The sequence below is a fragment of the Tachyglossus aculeatus genome, chromosome 21, assembly GCF_015852505.1.
Source record: "Tachyglossus aculeatus isolate mTacAcu1 chromosome 21, mTacAcu1.pri, whole genome shotgun sequence".
In the NCBI taxonomy this organism is placed as follows: Eukaryota; Metazoa; Chordata; class Mammalia; order Monotremata; family Tachyglossidae; genus Tachyglossus; species Tachyglossus aculeatus.
Genome location: NC_052086.1, coordinates 41,439,208 through 41,466,958, shown reverse-complemented (window position 1 = coordinate 41,466,958; position 27,751 = coordinate 41,439,208). Strand labels below are relative to the sequence as shown.

Here is a 27,751-nt window from a genome sequence, read left to right as displayed (position 1 = left end):
ACCGTGTGCAGAGCACTGTACTAAGCACTTGGAAAGTACAATTCTGCAACAGATAGAGACAATCCCTACCCAACAACGGGCTCCCAGTGTAGAGGTGGCCTAGTGGATAGAGCTCGGGCCTGGGAATTAGAAGGTCCTGGGTTCTAACTTGGGCTCCGCCACGCATCTGCAGCGAGACCTTGGGCAAGTCACTTCACTTCTCTGGGCCTCAGTTCTTTCATCTGTAAAATGGGGGTTAGGACCGTGAGCCCCTAGCTCTCTTCCTCCCTTTAAGGCCCTACTGAGAGCTCACCTCCTCCAGGAGGCCTTCCCACACTGAGCCCCTTCCTTCCTCTCCCCCTCGTCCCCCTCTCCATCCCCCCCATCTTACCTCCTTCCCTTCCCCACAGCACCTGTATATATGGATATATGTTTGTACATATTTATTACTCTATTTATTGATTTATTTTACTTGTACATATCTATTCTATTTTATTTTGTAGTATGTTTGGTTTTGTCTCCCCCTTTTAGACTGTGAGCCCACTGTTGGGTAGGGACCGTCTCTATATGTTGCCAATTTGTACTTCCCAAGCGCTTAGTACAGTGCTCTGCACACAGTAAGCGCTCAATAAATACGATTGATGATGATGATGATGACAGGAACTGAATCCAACCTGATTACCTTGTAAAAACCCTGGTGCTTACCTGGCACATAGTAAGCCCTTAACAAATTCATTCATTCATTCATTCATTCATTCATTCATTCATTCATTCATTCATTCAATCGTATTTATTGAGCGCTTACTGTGTGCAGAGCACTGTACTAAGCGCTTGGGAAGTCCAAGCTGGCAACATATAGAGACGGTCCCTACCCAACAGAGGGCTCACAGTCTAGAAGGTGGGCTCACAGTCTAGAACAAATTCCATCATTATTAAGATGGAAGCAGCATGGTTCAGTGGAAAGAGCCCGGGATTGGGAGTCAGAGGTCGTGGGTTCTAATCCCGGCTCTGCCACTTGTCAGCTGCATGACCTTGGGCAAGTCACTTCACTTCTCTGGGCCTCAGTGACCTCATCTGTAAAATGGGGATTAAGACTGTGAGCCCCAGGTGGGACAACCTGATGACCTTTTATCTCCCTCAGTGCTTAGAACAGTGCTTGGCACATAGTAAGCACTTAACAAATACCATCATTACTATTATTATTAACATTGTTATCATCTTTATTATTATTAGCACCTGGTACGTTCATTCATTCATTCATTCAGTCGTATTTATTGAGCGCTTACTGTGTGCAGAGCACTGTACTAAGCGCTTGGGAAGTACAAGCTGGCAACAGATAGAGACGGTCCCTATCCAACAGTGGGCTCACGGTCTAGGAGGGGGAGACAGAGAACAAAACAAAACATATTAACGAAATAAAATAAATAGAATAAATATGTACAAATAAAATAAATAAATTAGAGTAATAAATACATACGAACATACATACATATATACGGGTGCTGCGGGGAGGGGAAGGCGGGGGATGGAGAGGGAGAGGAGGGAGAGAGGAAGGAGGGGGCTCAGTCTGGGAAGGCCTCCTGGAGGAGGTGAGCTCTCAGTAGGGCCTTGAAGCGCTTACATAGTAAGCGCTTAACAAATACCGTCATTATTTTTATTATTATTATCTTTATTATTACTAGCGCCTGGTACTTAATAAGAGCTTAACAAATACTATTAAAAAAATGACTAAAGTGCTGACCGTCCACTAAGACTTGACCACCATGTTAACCTTTATTCCTGAGAGAGGGCCAAAGTCACTGATCAATCAATCAATCAATCGTACTTATTGAGCGCTTACTGTGTGCAGAGCACTGTACTAAGCACTTGGGAAGTCCAAGTTGGCAACATATACAGTCCCTACCCAACAGCTGCTCAGCTCCAAGCACTCGACACACGAAGCGGTGTGGCCCAGTGGTAACTGAGGCCCAGAGAAGTGAAGCGACTTGCCCAAAGTTACGCGGCGGACGATTGGCGGAGCCGGGATTTGAACCCACGACCTCTGACTTCCAAGCCTGGGCTCTTTCCACCGAGCCCCGCTGATGAGATAATAATAATGATGGTATTTGTTAAGCGCTTACTATGTGCAAAGCACTGATCTAAGCGCTGCGGGGGGGATACAAGGCCATGAGGTTGTCCCAGATGAGCGGATGGGATAGGGGCAACGCTCAAGAGAGCTCTTAGCTGGTGGGGGCAGGGGGCGTCTACCACAGTGGGTGAACAGGGTCAAGGGAAGACTTGCCTGGATTGAGTGGGAGGCAAAAATGAGTTTAATAGCAGCTTCTATCGAGGGATTTGGGGGAGCGCGTCAAATGGAGACAAATTAATCTCCAAACCCAGGAGGTTCTCAAGGACTAGAGTCACAGACACGTATGTGATAGAGAAGCAGCGTGGCTCAGTGGAAAGAGCCCGGGCTTTGGAGTCAGGGGTCATGGGTTCGAATCCCGACTCCACCGCATGTCTGCTGTGTGATCTTGGGCAAGTCGCTTAACTTCTCTGGGCCTCAGTTCCCTCATCTGGAAAATGGGGATTAAGACTGTGAGCCCCACGTGGGACAACCTGATCACCCTGTATCCTCCCCAGCGCTTAGAACAGTGCTTTGCACATAGTAAGCGCTTAACAAATGCCAATTAAAAAAAAGCAAACATCAGAGCCCCCCTGGCTGGAGGACAAGGATTAGAGAAGCAGCATGGCTCAGTGGAAAAGAGCATGGGCTTTGGAGTCAGAGGTCATGGGTTCAAATTCTGGCTCCACCATCATCATCATCAATCGTATTTATTGAGTGCTTACTATGTGCAGAGCACTGTACTAAGCGCTTGGGAAGTACAAATTGGCAACATATAGAGACGGTCCCTACCCAACAGTGGGCTCACAGTCTAAAAGGGGGAGGCAGAGAACAAAACCAAACATACTAACAAAATAAAATAAATATGACTTTGGGCATGTCACTTCACTTCTCTGGGCCTCAGTTCCCTCATCTGTAAAATGGGGATTAAGACTGTGAGCCCCCCTGTGGGGCAACCTGATCACGTTGTAAACTCCCCAGCGCTTAGAATAGTGCTTCGCACATAGTAAGCGCTTAATAAATGCCATAATAAGAAAATAAAGGATTAAGGAAATCAACGGCATATGGCCAGGGGGGCCGATGCGGGGGGAAAAATCAAAATGTATCACGTCCTGCCCGGACTCAGCCAGAAAATCTAAAGGGATCACACCGCCTGACGCGTTCATTCATTCAGTTGTATTTACTGAGTGCTTACTGGGTGCAGAGCAATGCAGCATGGCTCAGTGGAAAGAGCACAGACTTTGGAGTCAGAGGTCATGGGTTCAAATCCGGGCTCTGCCAATGGTCAGCTGCGTGACTTTGGGCAAGTCACTTCATTTCTCTGGGCCTCAGTTACCTCATCTTTCAAACGGGGATTAAGACTGTGAGCCTCGCGTGGGACAATGTGATCACCTTGTAACCTCCCCAGCGCTTAGAACAGTGCCTTGCACATAGTAAGCACTTAATAAATGCCATCATCATCATCAACTAGAAAATCTAAAGGGATCACACTGACTGACTCATTCATTCATTTATTCATTCAATCACATTTATTGAGCGCTTACTGTGTGCAGAGCACTGTACTCATTCATTCAATTGTATTGGGCAGTGCACTGTACTAAGCACTTGGGAGATACATTCCCTGCCCACAACGAGCTTACAGTCTAGAGCTTACAAAGAGAAGCAATGTTGCCTAGTGGCTAGAGCCCAGGCCTGGGATACAGAAACCCCCATTCGTCTACTGTGTGACCTTGGGCAAATCACTTCACTTCTCTGTGCCTCAGTTACCTCATCTCTAAAATAAGGCTTCATTCATTCAATCAGTCATATTGATTGAGCGCTTACTGTGTGCAGAGCACTGTACTAAACACTTGGAAAGTACAATTCAGCAACATACACAGTCCCTACCCAACAACGGGTTCACAGTCTAGAAGGGGCTTAGACGTGGGACAGGGACTGTGCCCAATCTGATTAATTTATATCTAGCCAAGCGCTTAGTACAGTGCCGGGCACATAGGAAGCCTTCAAATTTTAGCATAAAAACCAAAAATATAAACAAAAAAACCTTCCCTCTGTTCCTGGCTTCATTGGCTGGTTTTCTTCTTAATGAAGCCTCATCTACCACCAACCCCAAACACGGGCTTTGGAGTCAGAGGTCATGGGTTCAAATCCCAGCTACACCACTTGTCAGCTGTGTGAGTTTGGGCAAGGCACTTAACTTCTCTGTGCCTCAGTGACCTCATCTGTAAAAGGGAGATTGAAACTTTGAGCTCCCCGTGTGACAACCTGATCACCTTGTAACCTCCCCAGCGCTTAGAACAGTGCTTTGCCCATAGTAGGCACTTAATAAATGCCATTATTATTATTATTAATAATGACGATGGTATGTGTTAAGTGCTTACTATGGGCCAAGCTCTGTTCTAAGCGCAGGGGTAGATACAAGGTCATCAGGTGGTCCCACGGGGGGCTCACAGCGTCAACCCCCATTTTCCAGATGAGGGAACAGAGGCCCAGAGAAGTGAAGCGGTTTTCCCAAAGCCACCCAGCAGACAAGTGGCGGAGCTGGGATTAGAACCCACGTCCTCTGTCTCCCAAGCCTGTGTTCTTGTCATTAAGCCACGCTAGTACATAGTAAGCACTTAATACCCACCCCCCCCACAAAAAAATAAAAATCACACCAACTCCAGGAAGCCCTCCTTGACTAAGCTATTTTCCTCTATTTTCCCTCCCTAACGCCTCACCCACGTACTTAGTCCCACCTTCTAAGCACTTAGGTATCCCCCTCTCGTTCATTTATTCATGCAATCCTATCTATTGAGCACTTACGGTGTGCAGAGCACTGTACTAAGCGCTTGGGAGAGGATAATATAACAATAAATAGACACAATCCCTGCCCACAGCAAGGTTACAGCCCTTATGTTCAGATCATCACTCCTGGTTGTTTCCCCTCCCTGGAATTTATTTTCACGTCTGCCTCTCCTGTTAGACTGTAGGTCTTTCGGGGCAAAGATTGTGTCTACTAACTCCAGGTGTTTAGTACAGTGCTCTGCACGCAGTAGACTGTAACCTTCTTGAGGACAGAGATTATGTCTAACTCTATCCTACCCTCCCAGACGTTTAGTCCAGTTTGCCGCACACAGTGAACTCTAAGCTCCTTGAAGAATAATAATAATAATAATGATGGCATTTGTTAAGCGCTTACTATGTGCAAAGCACTGTTCTCATGAAGGCCGGATTGTGTCTACCAACTGGATTGGACTCCCCCTAAAGTTTTTTCTTACTATATGCCAAGCACTGTACTAAGCGCTGAGGAGGTTACAAGATGATCAGGTTGTCCCACCGGGGGCTCACAGTTTTCATCCCCATTTTCCAGATGAGGTAGCCAAGGCCCAGAGAAGTGAAGTGACTTGCCCAAAATCACACAGCTGACAAGTGGCCGAGCCGGGATTAGAACCCACGACCTTTGACTCCCAAGCCCGGGCTCTTTCCACTGAGCCACGCTGCTTCTTAATCAGTTTGGACACAGTCCCTGTCCAACATGGGGCTCACACTATTAATCCAGCGCGCAGAACAGTGCTTGGCACATAGTAAGCGCTTAACAAATACCATCATTGTTATCATTAATCTCCATTTTTTCAAGATGAGGTAACTGAGGCCCAGAGAAATGAAGCGATTGGCTTAAGGTCACACAGACACGTGAGCCCCAAGGGGGACAGGTTCATGTATCTAACCCAGTGCTTAGAACAGTGCTTGACTGCATATTTATTTATTTATTTATTTATTTATTTATTTATTTATTTATTTTACTTGGACATATCTATTCTATTTATTTTATTTTGTTAATATGTTTGGTTTTGTTCTCTGTCTCCCCCTTTTAGACTGTGAGCCCACTGTTGGGTAGGGACTGTCTCTAGATGTTGCCAACTTGTACTTCCCAAGCGCTTAGTACAGTGCTCTGCACACAGTAAGAGCTCAATAAATACGATTGATTGATTGATTGATTGACACAGAGTAAGCGCTTAACAAATATCATTATTATTGTTGTTAATAAACTCCTCAAAATAAGAATTCACCAGGTAGGGAGTAGTGACTTTTCGGGCCAGGTGGAAGATTTGAGTTGTAGATGAAGGGAAGGGTTTGATTTCATCTGTGACAAGAGGGAGTTTGGCGGGGATGAGCTGAATGGTCTGTCCTTGCTCCTTGTCTGCGCTGGAGAAAATCCTTGTATTTAATAATAATAATAATGGCATTTATTAAGCACTTACTATGTGCAAAGCACTGTTCTAAGCGCTGGGGAGGTTACAAGGTGATCAGGTTGTCCCACGGGGGGCTCACAGTCTTAATCCCCATTTTACAGATGAGGGAACTGAGGCCCAGAGAAGTGAAGTGACTTTCCCAAAGTCACCCAGCTGACAAGTGGCCGAGCCGGGATTTGAACCGATGACCTCTGAGTCCAAAGCCCGGGCTCTTTCCACTGAACCACACTGCTGCTATCATAATAATAGTATTTGTTAAGCGCTTACTATGTGCCAAGCACTGTTCTGCGCACTGAGGTAGATGCTAAGGGAATCAGGTTGTCCCACATGGGGTTCACAGTTTTAGCCCCCATTTTACAGATGAGGGAACTGAGGCACAGAGAAGTGAAGTGACTTGCCCAAAGTCACACAGCTGACAAATGGCAGGGCTGGGATTCGAACCCACGGTCTCTGACACCCAAGCCCGGGCTCTTTCCACTAAGCCACACTGCTCACAATCGATCAAAGCTATCGATTGAGTGCTTACTTTGTGCAGAGCACTGCCTTTCCTTAATAATGATGATAATAATAATGATAATGGTATTTGTTAAGTGCTTACTACGTGCCGAGCACTGTTCTAAGCGCTGGGATGGAGGCAAGGTAATCAGGTTGTCCCACGTGGGGCTCGCCGACTTAATCCCCATTTGACAGATGAGGGAACTGAGGCACAGAGAGGTTAAAGTGACTTGCCCAGGGTCACACAGCTGATAAGTGGCGGAGCCGGGATTAGAATCCAAGCCCGGGCTCTTTCCACTAAACCACGCTGCTTCTTAGTGGATTGAAGCTAGCTCTCTTCCTCCCTTCAAGGCCCTACTTAGAGCTCACCTCCTCCAGGAGGCCTTCCCAGACTGAGCCCCTTCCTTCCTCTCCCCCTCGTCCCCCTCTCCATCCCCCCATCTTACCTCCTTTCCTTCCCCACAGCGCCTGTATATATGTATATATGTTTGTACGTATTTATTACTCTATTTATTTTACTTGTACATATCTATTCCATTTATTTTATTTTGTTAGTATGTTTGGTTTTGTTCTCTGTCTCCCCCTTTTAGACTGTGAGCCCACTGTTGGGTAGGGATTGTCTCTATATGTTGCCAATTTGTACTTCCCATGCGCTTAGTACAGTGCTCTGCACACAGTAAGCGCTCAATAAATACGATTGATGATGATGATGGTGATGATGACTCCCGGCGGCGGTAGCCAGGTCCCGATCATCGGACCCGGAGATCTGGGAAAAACCTCGAGACAGATTGTGACATTTCGAAAGCTACCGTAGGCCCTTTATTTCCCCGGAGGGATGGAGAAATGCCAGCGTGCTGATAAGGTTACGGGTTATTTTCTTTTTTTAAAAAATCAACCGAAATATTTATCTGTCCTTAGCTCACCCAGGCCCGAGAGGTTCCTGGGGGAAAGTTTTCCCTTGAACCAAGGAATGAGGGATGAGGCCGGGGGCAGTTACCCTCTCCACAATTAGTTATCATCTGAGAACAGATGTTCTCCATCATCAATCGTATTTATTGAGCACTTACTGTGTGCAGAGCACTGTACTAAGCGCTTAGTACAGGCGCCGTGAGGCGCGTTGGTGAGATCTGCTCACTCTAAGCAATCGAGAGGGAGAATTAGGCGCCGAGCGGAGGTGGGATATTTCCAGGCCGCGATTCAAAGCCAAATCCCGGAAATAACGCGAGGATTTCCCGCCCGATTCGCCCTCCCCCTGCCAACCGCTGTCAACACTGTCATATGTTGCCAACTTGTACTTCCCAAGCGCTTAGTACAGTGCTCTGCACACAGTAAGCGCTCAATAAATACGATTGATTGATTGATCTATTGAGTTTAGGACTTTCACGCGGCATCCCTGGGTCTCTATTTCGTCAGAATGAGGCGTCTGTTTAGGTGCCAGTCAGCCCCTGGGACCTGGTGATAAGCTGTGGGACTATTCGATCAATCAATCAATCAATCAATCGTATTTATTGAGCGCTTACTGTGTGCAGACCACTGTACTAAGCGCTTGGGAAGTACAAGTTGGCAACATATAGAGACGGTCCCTACCCAACAGTGGGCTCACAGTCTAAAAGGGGGAGACAGAGAACAAAACCAAACATCCTAACAAAATAAAATAAATAGAATAGATATGTACTAGTAAATAAATAAATAAATAAATAGAGTAATAAATATGTACAAACATATAGACATATATACAGGTGCTGTGGGGAAGGGAAGGAGGTAAGATGGGGGGGATGGAGAGGGGGACGAGGGGGAGAGGAAGGAAGGGGCTCAGTCTGTCAATCAATCAATCAATCGCATTTATTGAGCACTTCCTGTGTGCAGAGCACTGTACTAAGCGCTTGGGAAGTACAAGCTGGCAACATATAGAGACAGTCCCTACCCAACAGTGGGCTCACAGTCTAAAAGGGGGAGACAGAGAACAAAACCAAACATACTAACAAAATAAAATAAATAGAATAGATATGTACAAGTAAAATAAATCAATAGAGTAATAAATCTGTACAAACATATATCCATATATACAGGTGCTGCGGGGAAGGGAAGGAGGTAAGATGGGGGGATGGAGAGGGGGACGAGGGGGAGAGGAAGGAAGGGGCCCAGTCTGGGAAGGCCTCCTTCATTCAGAATATTCAGAATATTATTCAGAATAATAATTATAGCATTTATTATTCAATCGCATTTATTGTACGGATTGTACTTTCCAAGCGCTTAGTACAGTGCTCTGCACACGGTAAGCGCTCAATAAATACGATTGAATGAATAAATGCATTTATTAAGCGCTTACTATGTGCCAGGCACTGTTCCAAGCGATGGGGTAGATACAACATAATCGGATTGGACACAGTCCCTGTCCCACGTGGGGCTCAAAGTCTTAATCCTCATTTTGCAGATGAGGGGAACTGAGGCACAGAGAAGTTAAGTGACTTTCCTAAGGTCATAAAGGGGACAAGTGCTCTGCACACAGTAAGCGCTCAATAAATACGATTGATTGATTGATTGACAAGTGGTAGAGCCAGGATTAGAACCCATGACCTTCTGACTCCCTAGGCCCGGGCCCTAACCATTACGCTACGCTGCTTCTCATCCAATTGAACAATGTGGAAGAGTAAAATTCCCACTGCTTGTGGTTTAATAATAATAATGCTGAACAATTATTGTATTTGTTAAACGCTTACTATGTGCCCAGCACTGTTTTACCAGGAGGGAAACTCCCTCTTTTTTGATGTCACTGAGTCATTCATTCATTCATTCAATCGTATTTATTGAACGCTTACCGTGTGCAGAGCACTGTACTGAGCAGCGTACTAAGCACTGTACTAAGAGAAGCAGCGTGGCTCAGTGGAAAGAGCCCGGGCTTTGGAGTCAGAGGTCATGGGTTCAAATTCTGACTCTGCCGATTGCCAGCTGGGTGACTTTGGGCAAGTCACTTAACTTCTCTGGGCCTCAGTTCCCTCACCTGTAAAATGGGGATGAAGACTGTGAGCCCCCCGTGGGACAACCTGATCACCTTGTAAACTCCCCAGCGCTTAGAACAGTGCTTTGCACATAGTAAGTGCTTATTAAATGCCATCATCACTAAGCGTTTGGAAAGTACAATTCGGAAACATATAGGGACAGGCCCTACCCAACAATGGGCTCACAGGATCATTTCCGTAGCGGAGCAGTGTTGCTCAGTGGAAAGAGCCCGGGTTTTGGAGTCAGAGGTCATGGGTTCAAATCCCGGCTCCGCCACTTGTCAGCTGTGTGACTTCGGGCAAGTCACTTCACTTTTCTGTGCCTCAGTTCCCTCATCTGTAAAATGGGGATTAAGCCTGTGAGCCCCCCATGGGACAACCTGATCGTCTTGTAACCTCCCTAGTGCTTAGAACAGACTGTGAGCCCACTGTTGAGTAGGGACCGTCTCTATATGTTGCCAACTTGTACTTCCCAAGCGCTTAGTACAGTGCTCTGCACACAGTAAGCGCTCAATAAATACTGTTGATTGATTGATTGCTTTGCACATAGTAAGCACTTAATAAATGCCATCATTAGTATTGTTACCATTTCGATAAAAGAGCTTTGGCGATCTGTCCTGGGGCCTTCTGCCAGATTTTCACCCTCTCTGGGTCTGTTTCTGGTGCCAACAAGACTTTGGAGCCTTTGGATAGCATGCCGATAACAGTAATCATCAATCGTATTTATTGAGCGCTTACTATGTGCAGAGCACTGTACTAAGCGCTTGGGAAGTACAAATTGGCAACATATAGAGACAGTCCCTACCCAACAGTGGGCTCACAGTCAATAATGGTATTTGGTAAGTGCTTACTAGGTGTCCAGCGCCGGGGTACATAGAAGCTAATCAGGTCAGGCCCAGCCCTTGTCCCAGGTGGGGCTCACAGCCTTAATCCCCATTTTTCAGAAGGGGTAACTGAGGCCCAGAGAAGTGAAGTCCCTTGTCCAAAGTCACACAGCAACAGTAATAATAATTGTGGTATTTGTTAAGCACCTACTATGTCAGACTCTGTAATAATAATAATAGTAATAATGATGGTATTTGTTAAGTGCTTACTATGTGCCAAGCACTGTTCTAAGCACTGGGGGAGATAGAAGTTAATAAGGTTGCCCCAGCTGGGGCTCACAATCTTCATCCCCATTTTCCAGATGAGGTCACTGAGGCCCAGAGAATAATAATAATAATGGTATTTGTTAAGTGCTTACTATTCATTCATTCATTCAATTGTATTTATTGAGCGCTTACTGTGTTCAGAGCACTGTACTAGGCACTTGGGAAGTACAAGTTGGCAACATATAGAGACGTTCCCTACCCAACTGCGTGCTCACAGTCTAGAAAGGGGAGACAGACAACAAAACAAAACATATTAACAAAATAAAATAAATAGAATAAATATGTACAAATAAAATAAATAAATAAATAAATAGAGTAATAAATACTTACAAACATATATATATATACATATATACTTTGTGCCAAGCACTGTTCTAAGCACTGGGGGAGATAGAAGCTAATCAGGTTGTCCCAGCTGGGGCTCACAATCTTCATCCCCATTTTCCAGATGAGGTCACTGAGGCCCAGAGAAGTGAAGTGACTTGCCCAGAGAAGTGAAGTGACTTGCCCAGAGTCACACAGCTGACAAGCGTCAGAGCCGGGATTAGAACCCACAACCTCAGACTCCCAACCCCGGGCTCTCGCCACCAGGCCCCGTTGCTTCTCTTACTAACGTCTGATACGAGCCAAACGGCCACAGCGTGGCTCAGTGGAAAGAGCCCGGGCTTTGGAGTCAGACGTCATGGGTTCAAATCCTATCTGACCTTGGCTTCACAGACTCCGTCCTCTCCTGGTTCTCCTCTTATCTCTCAGGTCGTTCTTTCTCAGTCTCTTTTGCAGGCTCCTCCTCCCCCTCCCATCCTCTTACTGTGGGGATTCCCCAAGGTTCAGTGCTTGGCCCCCTTCTGTTCTCAATCTACACTCACTCCCTTGGTGACCTCATTCGCTCCCACGGCTTCAACTATCATCTCTACGCTGATGACACCCAGATCTCCATCTCTGCCCCTGCTCTCTCCCCTACTCTCCAGGCTCGCATCACCTCCTGCCTTCAGGACATCTCCATCTGGATGTCTGCCCGCCACCTAAAGCTCAACATGTCGAAGACTGAACTCCTTGTCTTCCCTCCCAAACCTTGTCCTCTCCCTGACTTTCGCATCTCTGTTGACGGCACTACCATCCTTCCCGTCTCACAAGCCCGCAACCTTGGTGTCATCCTCGACTCCGCTCTCTCATTCACCCCTCACATCCAAGCCGTCACCAAAACCTGCCGATCTCAGCTCCGCAACATTGCCAAGATCCGCCCTTTCCTCTCCATCCAAACCGCTACCCTGCTTATTCAAGCTTTCATCCTATCCCGTCTGGACTACTGCACCAGCCTTCTCTCTGATCTCCCATCCTCGTGTCTCTCTCCACTTCAGTCCATTACTTCATGCTGCTGCCCGGATTATCTTTGTCCAGAAACGCTCTGGGCATATTACTCCCCTCCTCAAGAACCTCCAATGGCTACCAATCAATCTGCGCATCAAGCAGAAACTCCTCACCCTGGGCTTCAAGGCTGTCCATCCCCTGGCCCCCTCCTACCTCACCTCCCTTCTCTCCTTCTCCAGCCCAGCCCGCACCCTCCGCTCCTCTGCCGCTAATCTCCTCACCGTACCTCGTTCTCGCCAGTGTCCCGCCATCGACCCCCGGCCCACGTCATCCCCCGGGCCTGGAATGCCCTCCCTCTGCCCCTCCACCAAGCTAGCTCTCTTCCTCCCTTCAAGGCCCTGCTGAGAGCTCACCTCCTCCAGGAGGCCTTCCCAGACTGAGCCCCTTCCTCCCTCTCCCCCTCGTCCCCCTCTCCGTCCCCCCATCTTACCTCCTTCCCTTCCCCACAGCACCTGGATATATGGATATATGGTTGTACATAGTTATTACTCTATTTATTTATTTATTTATTTTACTTGTACATATCTATCCTATTTATTTTATTTTGTTGGTATGTTTGGTTTTGTTCTCTGTCTCCCCCTTTTAGACTGTGAGCCCACTGTTGGGTAGGGACTGTCTCTATGTGTTGCCAATTTGTACTTCCCAAGCGCTTAGTACGGTGCTCTGCACATAGTAAGCGCTCAATAAATACGAGTGATGATGATGATGAAATCCCGGCTCCGCCACTTGTCAGCTGGGTGACTTTGGGCAAGTCACTTCACTTCTCTGGGCCTCAGTTCTCTCATCTGGAAAACTGGGATTAAGACGGTGAGCCCCACATGGGACAACCTGATGACTTTGTAACCTCCCCAGCGCTTAGAACAGTGCTTTGCACATAGTAAGTGCTTAATAAATGCCATTATTATTATTATTATTGTTATTATTATGAAGTGAGAGGAGGTCTGAGGAATATGAATCCTGACCAGCCTTTTGTGCAGGTAGCGGGATGCTAAGTATAGGAGATGGTATTTTGGGAAAAGGAGGGACATTGTGTTTTCCGACTAATTTGCTTCTCCCTTGGAAACCGCTGTGGGCCGCGTGGGCCGCTGAGAAGTCCAACAGGAGGAAACGGTGCTGTTTTCTGATTTCCGAAGTAAAGGCTCAAACGGAACCGAGTTCCCGAAAAATAGAGGCCCGTTTCCGAATTCTCTCCGTCCCCGCTCGGGGTTCTGCTTTTTATAGGGCCTCGGGAGGCTGTGATTCACAGAAAAATAATAATAAAAGCCCGGAGGTGGAAAACCTCGCCGTAGTCGATTCCTTGGGGTTTGGGCAGGAAGTTATCACAATGCCTCTTCATGGTCAGGTCGAGAAGCTTGGCCAGAGAAGCAGCGTGGCTGAGTCACGCTAAAAGTCACGCTATGTTTGTACATATTTTTTACTCTATTTATTTATTTATTTATTTATTTTATTTGTACATATCTATTCTATTTATTTTATTTTGTTAGTATGTTTGGTTTTGTTCTCCATCTCCCCCTTTTAGACTGTGAGCCCACTGTTGGGTAGGGACTGTCTCTAGATGTTGCCAATTTGTACTTCCCAAGCACTTAGTACAGTGCTCTGCACACAGTAAGCGCTCAATAAAGACGATTGATGATGATGATAAAAGTCTCCCCCTTTTAGACTGTGAGCCCACTGTTGGGTAGGGACCGTCTCTATATGTTCCCAAGCGCTTAGTACAGTGCTCTGCACACAATAAGCACTCAATAAATACGATTGATTGATTGATTGAGTGGTTAGAGCCCGGGCTGGGGAATCAGAGGTCATTTGTTCCCATCCCGGCTCTGCCACTTGCCTGCTGGGTGACCTTGGGCAAGTCTCTTTACTTCCCCGGGCCTCGGTTACCTCACTTGTAAAATGGGGATAAAGACCGTGAGCCCCACGTGGGACAACCTCATTACGGAAGCAGCGTGGCTCAGTGGCAAGAGCCCGGGCTTGGGAATCAGAGGTCATGGGTTCTAATCCCGACCCCGCCACATGTCAGCCGTGTGACTTTGGGCAAGTCACTTTTAGACTGCGAGCCCACTCTTTTAGACTGTGAGCCCACTGTTGGGTAGGGACTGTCTCTATATGTTGCCAATTTGTACTTCCCAAGCGCTTAGTACAGTGCTCTGCACATAGTAAGCGCTCAATAAATACGATTGATGATGATGATGACTTCTCTGTGCCTCAGTTACCTCATCTGGAAAATGGGGATAATAATAATAATAATTTTGGTATTTGTTGGCGCTTACTGTGTGCAAAGCACTGTTCTAAGCGCTGGGGAAGATACAACGTGATCAGGTTGCCCCGTGTGGGGCTCACAATATTAATCCCCATTTGACAGATGAGGTAACTGAGGCACAGAGAAGTTAAGTGACTTGCCCAAAGTCACACAGCTGACAAGTGGCTTTATTGCTGCTCTTTATTGCCAAATTGTACTTTCCAAGTGCTTAGTACAGTGCTCTGCACACAGTAAGTGCTCAATAAGGCCTCCAGGAGGCCTTCCCAGACTGAGCCCCTTCCTTCCCCTCCCCCTCATCCCCCCTCCATCCCCCCCATCTTACCTCCTTCCCTTCCCCACAGCACCTGTATATATGGATATATGTTTGTACAGATTTATTACTCTATTTATATTTATTTTACTTGTACGTATCTATTCCATTTATTTTATTTTATTTTGTTAGTATGTTTTTTGTCTCCCCCTTTTAGACTGTGAGCCCACTGTTGGGTAGGGACTGTCTCTATATGTTGCCAACTTGTACTTCCCAAGCGCTTAGTACAGTGCTCTGCACACAGTAAGCGCTCAATAAATACTATTGATGATGAATAATAATAATAGTAATAATAATAATAATAATAATAATAATAATAATGATGGCATTTGTTAAGCACTTAATATGTTCAAAGCACTGTTCTAAGCACTGGGGGAATACAAGGTGATCAGATTAGCCCATTAAATAAATACGATTGAATGAATGAATGAATAATAATGATAATAACGGTATTTGTTAAGCATTTACTATGCCCAGTAAGTAAGTGCTCAATAATAATAATAATAATGATGGCATTTGTTAAGTGCTTACTATGCGCCAAGCACTGTTCTACGCAATGGGGGAATACAAGGTGATCAGGTTGTCCCACTAAATAAATGCTCAATAAATACGATTGAATGAATGAGTGAATGAATAATAATAATAATAATAATACTGGTATTTGTTAAGCATTTACTATGTGCCAAGCACTGGGGTAGATACAAGCAAGTCGGGTTGGTTATAGTCCCTTCCCTACATAATAATAATAATAATAATAATAATAATAATGGTATTTGTTAAGCACTTACTATGGGCCAAGCACTGTTCTAAGTGCTGGGGTAGACACAATAATAATAATAATAATGATGATGATGGCATTTGTTAAGTGCTTACTATGTGCAAAGCACTGTCCTAAGCGCTGGGGGTATACAAGGTGATCAGGTTGTCCCACGGGGGGCTCACAGTCTTAATCCCCATTTTACAGATGAGGTAACTGAGGCCCAGAGAAGTCAAGTGACTTGCCCAAAGTCACACAGCTAATAAGTGGCAGAGCTAGGATTAGAACCCATGACCTCTGGCTCCCAATAATAATAACAATAATAATAATGGCATTTATTAAGCACTTACTATGTGCAAAGCACTGTTCTAAGCGCTGGGGAGGTTACAAGGTGATCAGGTTGTCCCACGGGGGGCTCACAGTCTTAATCCCCATTTTACAGATGAGGTCACTGAGGCACAGAGCGGTGAAATGACTTGCTCAAAGTCACCCAGCAGACAAACGGCACAGCTGGGATTAGAACCCACGCCCTCTGGCTCCCAAATCCGGGCTCTCTTTCCACTAAGCCATGCTGCTTCAAGCTCACAGTCTTAATCCCCATTTTCCAGATGAGGGAGCTGAGGCCCAGAGAAGTGAAGTGACTTGGCCAAGGCGACACAGCAGACAAGCGGCCTTCTAATAATAATAATAATAATAATAATAATGACATTTATTAAGTGCTTACTATGTGCATAGCACTGTTCTAAGCGCTGGGGAGGTTATAAGGTGATTAGGTTGTCCCACGTGGGGCTCACAGTCTTAATCTCCATTTTCCAGATGAGGGAACTGAGGCTCAGAGAAGTGAAGTGACTTGGCCAAGGCGACACAGCAGACAAGCGGCCTTCTAACTCCCAAGCATGCACTTTATCCACTCCCCCCTGCTGCTTCCCCTATACCCTCTGCACATAAAAAGTGCTCAGTTAATACCAAATGCCATTATTATTATTATTATTATTATTACCTTCAATTAATTGATTGATTGATTCATTCATTCATTCAGTCGTATTTATTGAGCACTTACTGTGTGCAGAACACTGTACTAAGCGCTTGGGAAGTACAAGTTGGCAACATCTAGAGACAGTCCCTACCCAACACCGGGCTTACAGTCTAGAAGGGGGAGACAGGCAACAAAACAAAACATGTGGACAGGTGTCAAGTTATCAGAATAAACAGAAAGAAAGCTAGATGCAAATCATTAACAAAATATTAATTTTAACAAAATATTAATAATTGCGGAATTTGTTAAGTGCTTACTCATCCCTACCCCACAACGGGCTCACAGTCTAGAAGGGGGGAGACCTACATCAAAACAAGTAAACTCACACTACAGTCACGCTACAAGAGCCACAACCAGCCGCCCTAATGGAGGACACCGACAAAAAAATCCCAAACGACGATAAAACCAAACATGTGGACGGGTGTCAAGTCATCAGAATAAATAGAAATAAAGCTAGATGCACATCATTAACAAATAGAATAGTAAATATGGACAAGATTGATTCCATTCAATCATTCATTCAATCGTATTTATGGGGCGCTTACTGTATGCAAAGCACTGTACTAAGCACTTCTCATCTGAGAAGCAGCGTGGCTCCATGGAAAGAGCCCGGGCTTTGGAGTCAGAGGTCACGAGTTCAAATCCCGGCTCTGCCACTTGCCAGTTGTGGGACTTTGGGCAAGTTGCTTCACTTCTTTGTGCCTCAGTTACCTCATCTGTAAAATGGGGATGAAGACTGTGAGCCCCCTGTGGGACAACCTGATTATCTTGTAACCTCCCCAGCGCTTAGAACAGTGCTTGGCACATAGTAAGCGCTTAATAAATGCCATTATTATTATTGGGAGAGTAGACTACAACAATAAACGGACACGTTCCCTGCCCTTAACCTGCTTAGAGTCTAGAGGGGGGAGACAGACAATAATAGATGTACATAAATGACAGATTTGTATAAAAATGCCAAGCCGCGTGGCTCTGTGGAAAGAGTCCGGGCTTGGGAGTCTGCGGTCGTGGGTTCTGATCCTGGCTCCGCCACTTGTCAGCTGTGTGACTTTGGGCAAGTCACTTCACTTCTCTGGGCCTCAGTTACCCCATCTGTAAAATGGGGATTAAGACTGTGAGCCCCACATGGGACAATCTGATTACCTCGTATCTACCCCAGCGCTTAGAACGGTACTTGGCACATAGTAAGCGCTTGACAAATGCCGGGATTATTATTATTATTCTCTGGGCCTCAGTTACCTCATCTGGAAAATGGGGATGAAGATTGTGAGCACTACGTGGGACAATCTGATCACCTTATATCCTCCCGGTGCTTAGAACAGTGCTTTGCACATAGTAAGAGTTTAACAAATACCGTCATTATTACCACTGTCTCCTCCGGCCTTGTCCTCGAGCTGCGGTTTCAACAATGAACCCGACAACCTTGTGAAGTTCATTCATTCATTCAATCATATTTATCGGCCGTTTATTGTGTGCCGAGCACTGTACTAAGCGCCTGGAAAGTACAATTCGGCAACAGGCAGAGACAATCCCTACCCCACAACGGGCTTGCAGTCTAGAAGGGGGGAGACCACCATTAGAGAAGCAGCATGGCGCAGTGGAAAGAGCCCGGGCTTTGGAGTCAGAGGTCATGGGTTCGAATCCCGACTCCACCACGTCTGCTGTGTGATCTTGGGCAAGCCACTTAACTTCTCTAGGCCTCAGTTACCTCATCTGTAAAATGGGGATTAAGACTGTGAGCCCCAGGTGGGGCAACCTGATCACCCTGTATCCTCCCCAGCGCTTAGAACAGTGCTTTGCACATAGTAAGCGCTTAATAAATGCCAATTATTATTATTATTATTATTATTATTATTATTATTAGAACAAGTAAACTCACAGTACAGTCACGCTACAAGAGCCACAACAAGCCGCCCTAATGGAGGGCACCGACAGAAAAATCCCCAAACGATGACCATCCCTGCCCCAGCGCGCTGTGATAATCGCCTTACCTGCTCCTTCTCCAAATACGGGTTGTTGAGGACAACGGGTTCGTTGTTTTTCCTCCAGAGGTCATTGAAGACTCCGTCATTCTCCATCCCAGCTGGAATAGGCTGGTGGAATTTCTCGCCCAGATCTTTGCCACTGAGGGAGGGGAAAGGAGACGGAGGGGAAATGTCAGTTAGAGAGGACAGAAGGGACTCGTCCTTACACTCTATTAATTTATTTATTTTATTTGGACATATTAATTCTATTTATTTTATTTTGTTAATACGTTTTGTTGTCTGCGTCCCCCTTCTAGACTGTGAGCCCGCTGTTGGGTAGGGACCGTTTCTATGTGTTGCCGACTTGGACTTCCCGAGCGCTTAGTCCAGTGCTCTGCACACAGTAAGCGCTCAATAAGTACGATTGAATGAATGAATGAGGAAAAAAATAAAACAATAAGAACCCGAAATCCCAAGGGACAGCCGGCTTTGCCAAGGAGTGAACAACGGGAAGTGAGAAGCGGCATGGATTAGCGGGAAGAGCATAGGCTTGGGAGTCAGAGGTCGTGGGTTCTAATCCCGGCTTCGCCACTTGTCCGCTGTGGGACTTTGGGCCAGTCATTTCACTTCTCTGGGCCTCAGTTACCTCATCTGTAAGACTGTGAGCCCCACATAGGACAACCTGATTACCAGCGCTTAGAACAGTGCTTGGCACATAGTAAGTGCTTAACAAATATTATTATTATTATTATTATCTGACTTTTTCCAGCATCCTTTGTGGCCCCCGCTGGAGACGGACTATTGGATCCACGTGGCTTTTCTGGTGGTCAAAGTGTTCTGTTAACATTATTTGGCCAGTACGGGATGCGTATTATTATACCCCCTTCCGCAGGTGGAGAAACTGAGGTACACAAGACTGATAATTCATTCAGAGACACGCGTGCCACATCTAGGCCCAGGGAATGACCTGGAGGAGCCGAAGAATAGCATCTGAGCGGGACCTCATCTGTTCCTAAACAGGCCGAGCATCTGCTCACGATCCCATGAGCCAGGAATTGATAACTGGTGATATTTATTGTGATTCGGCCCGATTTTTCCCGAGCCGGCTTATTTGGGATTTGGGAGACGAGGCAGCCGGCCGGTGCTTTTGTCCTCCGCCGCTTGCCTAACAGCTGATATCCGCAGAGGACGGCGGTCCTGAATTCTGATTCTCGTGGCAATAATGGGAATAATGACGATGGCATCCGTGAAGCGCTTACCATGAGCCAGGCGCTCTACTGAGGTTGTCCCAGTGGGGCATACCATCTTACTCCCCATTTTCCAGATGAGGTAACTGAGGCACAGAGAAGTGACTTGCCTAAGATCTCGTGGAGCCGGGAGGACGGCGGTCCTGAATTCTGATTCACGCGGCAATAATAGGAATAATGACGATGGCATCCGTGAAGTGCTTACCAAGAGAGGGGCTCTACTGAGGTTGTCCCTGTGGGGCATACTGTCTTACTCCCCATTTTTCAGATGAGGTAACTGAGGCACAGAGAAGTGACTTGCCTAAGGTCTCGTGGAGCCAGGAGGACGGCGGTCCTTAATTCTGATTCTCGTGGCAATAATAGGAATAATAACGATGGCATCCGTGAAGCGCTTACCAAGAGAGGGGCTCTACTGTGGTTGTCCCTGTGGGGCATACTGTCTTACTCCCCATTTTCCAGATGAGGTAACTGAGGCACAGAGAAGTGACTTGCCTAAGGTCTCGTGGAGCCGGGAGGACGGCGGTCCTGAATTCTGATTCTCGTGGCAATAATAGGAATAATAACGATGGCATCAGTGAAGCGCTTACCAAGAGAGGGGCTCTACTGAGGTTGTCCCTGTGGGGCCTACCATCTTACTCCCCATTTTCCAGATGAGGTGACTGAGGCACAGAGAAGTGACTTGCCTAAGGTCTCGTGGAGCCAGGAGGACGGCGGTCCTGAATTCTGATTCTCGTGGCAATAATAGGAATAATAACGATGGCATCAGTGAAGCGCTTACCAAGAGAGGGGCTCTACTGAGGTTGACCCTGTGGGGCATACCGTCTTACTCCCCATTTTCCAGATGAGGTAACTGAGGCACAGAGAAGTGACTTGCCTAAGGTCTCGTGGAGCCGGGAGGATGGCGGTCCTGAATTCTGATTCTCGTGGCAATAATAGGAATAATAACGATGGCATCAGTGAAGCGCTTACCAAGAGAGGGGCTCTACTGAGGTTGTCCCTGTGGGGCATACTGTCTTACTCCCCATTTTCCAGATGAGGTAACTGAGGCACAGAGAAGTGACTTGCCTAAGGTCTCGTGGAGCCGGGAGGATGGCGGTCCTGAATTCTGATTCTCGTGGCAATAATAGGAGTAATAACGATGGCATCCGTGAAGCGCTTACCAAGAGAGGGGCTCTACTGAGGTTGTCCCTGTGGGGCATACCATCTTACTCCCCATTTTCCAGATGAGGTAACTGAGGCACAGAGAAGTGACTTGCCTACGGTCTCGTGGAGCCGGGAGGACGGCGGTCCTGAATTCTGATTCTCGTGGCAATAATAGGAATAATAACGATGGCATCCGTGAAGCGCTTACCAAGAGAGGGGCTCTACTGAGGTTGTCCCTGTGGGGCATACCGTCTTACTCCCCATTTTCCAGATGAGGTAACTGAGGCACAGAGAAGTGACTTGCCTAAGGTCTCGTGGAGCCGGGAGGACGGCGGTCCTGAATTCTGATTCTCGTGGCAATAATAGGAATAATAACGATGGCATCCGTGAAGCGCTTACCAAGAGAGGGGCTCTACTGAGGTTGTCCCAGTGGGGCATACCATCTTAGTCCCCATTTTCCAGATGAGGTAACTGAGGCACAGAGAAGTGACTTGCCTAAGGTCTCGTGAAGCCGGGAGGACGGCGGTCCTGAATTCTGATTCTCGTGGCAATAATAGGAATAATAACGATGGCATCCGTGAAGCGCTTACCAAGAGAGGGGCTCTACTGAGGTTGTCCCTGTGGGGCATACCGTCTTACTCCCCATTTTCCAGATGAGGTAACTGAGGCACAGAGAAGTGACTTGCCTAAGGTCTCGTGGAGCCGGGAGGACGGCGGTCCTGAATTCTGATTCTCGTGGCAATAATAGGAATAATAACGATGGCATCCGTGAAGCGCTTACCAAGAGAGGGGCTCTACTGAGGTTGTCCCAGTGGGGCATACCATCTTAGTCCCCATTTTCCAGATGAGGTAACTGAGGCACAGAGAAGTGACTTGCCTAAGGTCTCGTGGAGCCGGGAGGACGGCGGTCCTGAATTCTGATTCTCGTGGCAATAATAGGAATAATAACGATGGCATCCGTGAAGCGCTTACCAAGAGAGGGGCTCTACTGAGGTTGTCCCTGTGGGGCATACCGTCTTACTCCCCATTTTCCAGATGAGGTAACTAAGGCACAGAGAAGTGACTTGCCTAAGGTCTCGTGGAGCCGGGAGGACGGCGGTCCTGAATTCTGATTCTCGTGGCAATAATAGGAATAATAACGATGGCATCCGTGAAGCGCTTACCAAGAGAGGGGCTCTACTGAGGTTGTCCCAGTGGGGCATACCATCTTAGTCCCCATTTTCCAGATGAGGTAACTGAGGCACAGAGAAGTGACTTGCCTAAGGTCTCGTGAAGCCGGGAGGACGGCGGTCCTGAATTCTGATTCTCGTGGCAATAATAGGAATAATAACGATGGCATCCGTGAAGCGCTTACCAAGAGAGGGGCTCTACTGAGGTTGTCCCTGTGGGGCATACCGTCTTACTCCCCATTTTCCAGATGAGGTAACTGAGGCACAGAGAAGTGACTTGCCTAAGGTCTCGTGGAGCCGGGAGGACGGCGGTCCTGAATTCTGATTCTCGTGGCAATAATAGGAATAATAACGATGGCATCAGTGAAGCGCTTACCAAGAGAGGGGCTCTACTGAGGTTGACCCTGTGGGGCATACCGTCTTACTCCCCATTTTCCAGATGAGGTAACTGAGGCACAGAGAAGTGACTTGCCTAAGGTCTCGTGGAGCCGGGAGGATGGCGGTCCTTAATTCTGATTCTCGTGGCAATAATAGGAATAATAACGATGGCATCAGTGAAGCGCTTACCAAGAGAGGGGCTCTACTGAGGCTGTCCCAGTGGGGCATACAATCTTACTCTCCATTTTCCAGATGTGGTAACTGAGGCACAGAGAAGTGACTTGCCTAAGGTCTCGTGGAGCCGGGAGGACGGCGGTCCTGAATTCTGATTCTCGTGGCAATACTAGGAATAATGACGATGGCATCCGTGAAGCGCTTACCAAGAGACGGGCTCTACTGAGGTTGTCCCAGTGGGGCCTACCATCTTACTCCCCATTTTCCAGATGAGGTAACTGAGGCACAGAGAAGTGACTTGCCTAAGGTCTCGTGGAGCCGGGAGGACGGCGGTCCTGAATTCTGATTCTCGTGGCAATAATAGGAATAATAACGATGGCATCCGTGAAGCGCTTACCAAGAGAGGGGCTCTACTGAGGTTGTCCCAGTGGGGCATACCATCTTACTCCTCATTTTCCAGATGAGGAAACTGAGGCACAGAGAAGTGACTTGCCTAAGGTCTCGTGGAGCTGGGAGGACGGCGGTCCTGAATTCTGATTCTCGTGGCAATAATAGGAATAATAACGATGGCGTCCGTGAAGCACTTACCAAGAGAGGGGTTCTACTGAGGCTGTCCCAGTGGGGCATACAATCTTAGTCCCCATTTTTCAGATGAGGTAACTGAGGCACAGAGAAGTGACTTGCCTAAGGTCTCGTGGAGCCGGGAGGACGGCGGTCCTGAATTCTGATTCTCGTGGCAATAATAGGAATAATAACGATGGCATCCGTGAAGCGCTTACCAAGAGAGGGGCTCTACTGAGGTTGTCCCAGTGGGGCATACCATCTTACTCCTCATTTTCCAGATGAGGAAACTGAGGCACAGAGAAGTGACTTGCCTAAGGTCTCGTGGAGCTGGGAGGACGGCGGTCCTGAATTCTGATTCTCGTGGCAATAATAGGAATAATAACGATGGCGTCCGTGAAGCACTTACCAAGAGAGGGGTTCTACTGAGGCTGTCCCAGTGGGGCATACAATCTTAGTCCCCATTTTTCAGATGAGGTAACTGAGGCACAGAGAAGTGACTTGCCTAAGGTCTCGTGGAGCCGGGAGGACGGCGGTCCTGAATTCTGATTCTCGTGGCAATAATAGGAATAATAACGATGGCATCCGTGAAGCGCTTACCAAGAGAGGGGCTCTACTGAGGCTGTCCCAGTGGGGCATACAATCTTACTCCCCATTTTCCAGATGTGGTAACTGAGGCACAGAGAAGTGACTTGCCTAAGGTCTCGTGGAGCCGGGATTAGAACCCAGGTCCTTCTGACCGCCGGGGCCGGCTCTTTATACACCACATCAAGCCGCTTCCACCCAGCCTGGAAAATGATGATTAATTTAATTTCTATTTATTCTGATGACTTGACACCTGTCCGCTTGATTTGTTTTGTTGTCTGTCTCCCCCTTCTAGACTGTGAGCCCGTTGTTGGTTAGGGACCGTCTCTAGATGTTGCCAACTTGTACTTCCCAAGCGCTTAGTACAGTGCTCTGCACACTGTAAGCGCTCAATAAATACGATTGAATGAAATAATTTATTACTTAATGGCTTCCCTTCACTTCCCTGGGCCTCAGTTTCCTCATCTGCAAAATGGGGAGTCGATATCTGTTCTCCCTTCTACTTAGGCAGTGAGCCCCATGTGGATCTTGATTATCTCGTATCTCCCCCAGTGCTTAGTACAGTGCTTGGCACATAGTAAGCGCTTAACAAATACCACAGGTAACAATTACTATTATTATTTACACCGCTCTTCACCCAGTCGACAGGAAGCTCCATGAGAAGCAGCGTGGCTCAGTGGAAAGAGCCCGGGTTTGGGAGTCAGAGGTCATGGGTTCTAATTCCGCCTTCGCCACCTGTCTGCTGTGTGACTTTGGGCAAGCCACTTAACTTCTCTGGGCCTCAGTTACCTCATCTGGAAAATGGGGAGTAATGACTGTGAGCCCCACGTGGGACAACTTGATCACCTTGTATCCCTCCCAGTGTTTAGAACAGTGCTTGGCCCGTGGTAAGCAATTAACAAATACTGTCATTATTGCTCTGATTATTCTCTGTGCCTCAGTTACCTCATCTGTAAAATGGGATCAAGAATGTGAGCCCCGTGTGGGACGACCTCATTACCTAGTATCTACCCCAGCGCTTAAAACAGTGCTCGGCACATAGTAAGCGCTTAACCAATATCATGATAATAACAATAACAATAATAATGATAATAATGAGGGCAGGGATCATGTCCACTGACTCTATTGACCTCTCCCAAACGCTTAGTATAGTGCTTTGCATAAAGTAAGCAGTCTACTGTGAGCCCATTGTTGGGTAGGGACCGTCTCTATACGTTGCCGATTTGTGCTTCCAAGCGCTTAGTACAGTGCTCTGCACACAGTAAGCGCCCAATAAATACAACTGAATGAATGAATGAACGAACTAAGGGTGAAGCTCGGCTCCAACGTGGCCTAACGGTTAGAGCCCGGGCTTGGGAATCAGAGGAACTGGGTTCTAATCCTCCTCCTCCGCGTATCTGCCGAGTGATCTTGGGCAAGTCACTTACCTCCTCTGGGCCTCAGTTTCCTTATCTAGAAAATGGAAAATCAATCCTTGTTCTCCCTCCCTCCTCTAGCCCACATTTAGCCCACTGCTGGGTATGTAGTAAGCGCTTAGGTAGCAACAATATTATTTAGAACCGGGACAAACGCCCAGAGGATTCGACTGGAAAATCCTCCTGGGAAGACCTATGTAGTAAGCGCTTAGCTAGCAACATTATTTAGAACCGTGCCAAACGCAGAGGATTCGACTGAAAAATCCTCCTGGGAAGACCTATGTAGTAAGCGCTTAGCTAGCAACATTATTATTTAGAACCGTGCCAAACGCAGAGGATTCGACTGAAAAATCCTCCTGGGAAGACCTATGTAGTGAGCGCTTAGCTAGCAACATTATTATTTAGAACCGTGCCAAACGCAGAGGATTCGACTGAAAAATCCTCCTGGGAAGACCTATGTAGTAAGCGCTTAGCTAGCAACATTATTATTTAGAGCCGTGACAAACACAGAGGGTTTGACTGAAAAACCCTCCTGGGAAGACTTATGTAGTAAGCGCTTAGCTAGCATCATTACTATTTAGAACCGTGCCAAACGCAGAGGATTCGACTGAAAAATCCTCCTGGGAAGACTTATGTAGTAAGCAACATTATTAAAATCCTCCTGGGAAGACCTATGTAGTAAACTCTTAGCTAGCAACATTATTATTTAGAACCGTGCCAAACACAGTGGATTCGACTGAAAAATCCTCCTGGGAAGACCTATGTAGTAAGCGCTTAGCTAGCGACATTATTATTTAGAACCGTGCCAAACGCAGAGGATTCGACTGAAAAATCCTCCTGGGAAGACCTATGTAGTAAGCGCTTAGCTAGCAACATTATTATTTAGATCCATGCCAAATGCAGAGGATTCGACTGAAAAATCCTCCTGGGAAGACATGTAGTAAGCGCTTAGCTAGCGACATTATTATTTAGAACCGTGCCAAACGCAGAGGATTTGACCGAAAAATCCTCCTGGGAAGACTTATCAATCAATCAATCAATCAATCGTATTTATTGAGCGCTTACTGTGTGCAGAGCGCTGTACTAAGCGCTTGGGAAGTACAAGTTGGCAACATATAGAGACGGTCCCTACCCAACAGTGGGCTCACAGTCTAAAAGGGGGAGACAGAGAACAAAACCAAACATACTAACAAAATAAAATAAATAAAATAGATATGTACAAGTAAAATAAATAAATAGAGTAATAAATACGTACAAACATATATACATATATACAGGTATATATACAGACTTATGTAGTAAGCGCTTAGAACAGTGCTTCAGCGCTTAGAACAGTGCTTTGCACATAGTAAGCGCTTAATAAATGCCATTATTATATTATTATTATTATTATAATAAGCGCTTAGCTAGCAACATTATTATTTAGAACCGTGCCAAACACAGAGGATTCAACTGAAAAGTCCCCCTGGGAAGACTTGCTTCCATGCTGAATTGTACTCTCCAAGCGCTTAGTACAGTGCTCTGCACACGGTAAGCGCTCAGTGAGTACGGATGAATGAATGGGGTAGGCCCGATCATGTGGAAATTGGAGAACGGATGAGTTTTATCAATCAATCAATCAATCAATCAATCGTATTTATTGAGCGCTTACTGTGTGCAGAGCACTGTACTAAGCGCTTGGGAAGTACAAGTTGGGAACATATCCTTTCCCAAGCGCTGGACTAAGCATTTAGGGGAGGACATTGGAGTTAACAGACCTGACCCCTGTCCTCAAGGTAAATTAAACTCTACTCTGTGCTGAACGCTGGACTAAGCACTCAGGAGAGGACAGTAGAGTTAAGATACAATCATCATCATCATCATCAATCGTATTTATTGAGCGCTTACTATGTGCAGAGCACTGTACTAAGCGCTTGGGAAGTACAAATTGGCAACATATAGAGACAGTCCCTACCCAACAGTGGGCTCACAGTCTAAAAGGGGGAATCCCTGCCCTCCAGTTCCTGCACTCTACTCTATACTAAATAATAATAATAATAATAATAATAATAATAATAATAATAATAATGGTATTTATTAAGCGCTTACTATGTACTAAGCACTGTACTGAGCACTTGGGAGAGGACAAGGGAGTTAGTTTGTAGGTTCACTATCCTCAAAGGGCTTACAATCTAGTGAGAGAGGCAGACATAATGTTAATGATAATTATGCTATTTGTTAAGCGCTTACTATGTGCCAAGAGGCAGACATAATAATAATAATTATAGTATTTGCTAAGTGCTATGTGCCAAGAGGCAGACACAATAATAATGATAATAATGATAATAATAATAACAATGATAAATATGGTATTTGTTACATGCTTACTATGTGCTGAGGCAGACATAATAATAATAATAATTATTATTATTATGGTATTTG

The 27,751-nt window shown here is 46.4% G+C and overlaps 1 protein-coding gene across 1 annotated transcript in view; it reads right to left on the bottom strand.

The window, feature by feature from the left end:
* NOS1 (nitric oxide synthase 1) overlaps nt 1–27,751 on the bottom strand; it is a 178,925-nt gene that overhangs the window by 135,521 nt on the left and 15,653 nt on the right. The window contains 1 exon segment of the mRNA XM_038763769.1: nt 18,686–18,818. Coding sequence (XP_038619697.1) covers nt 18,686–18,818 — 133 coding nt within the window.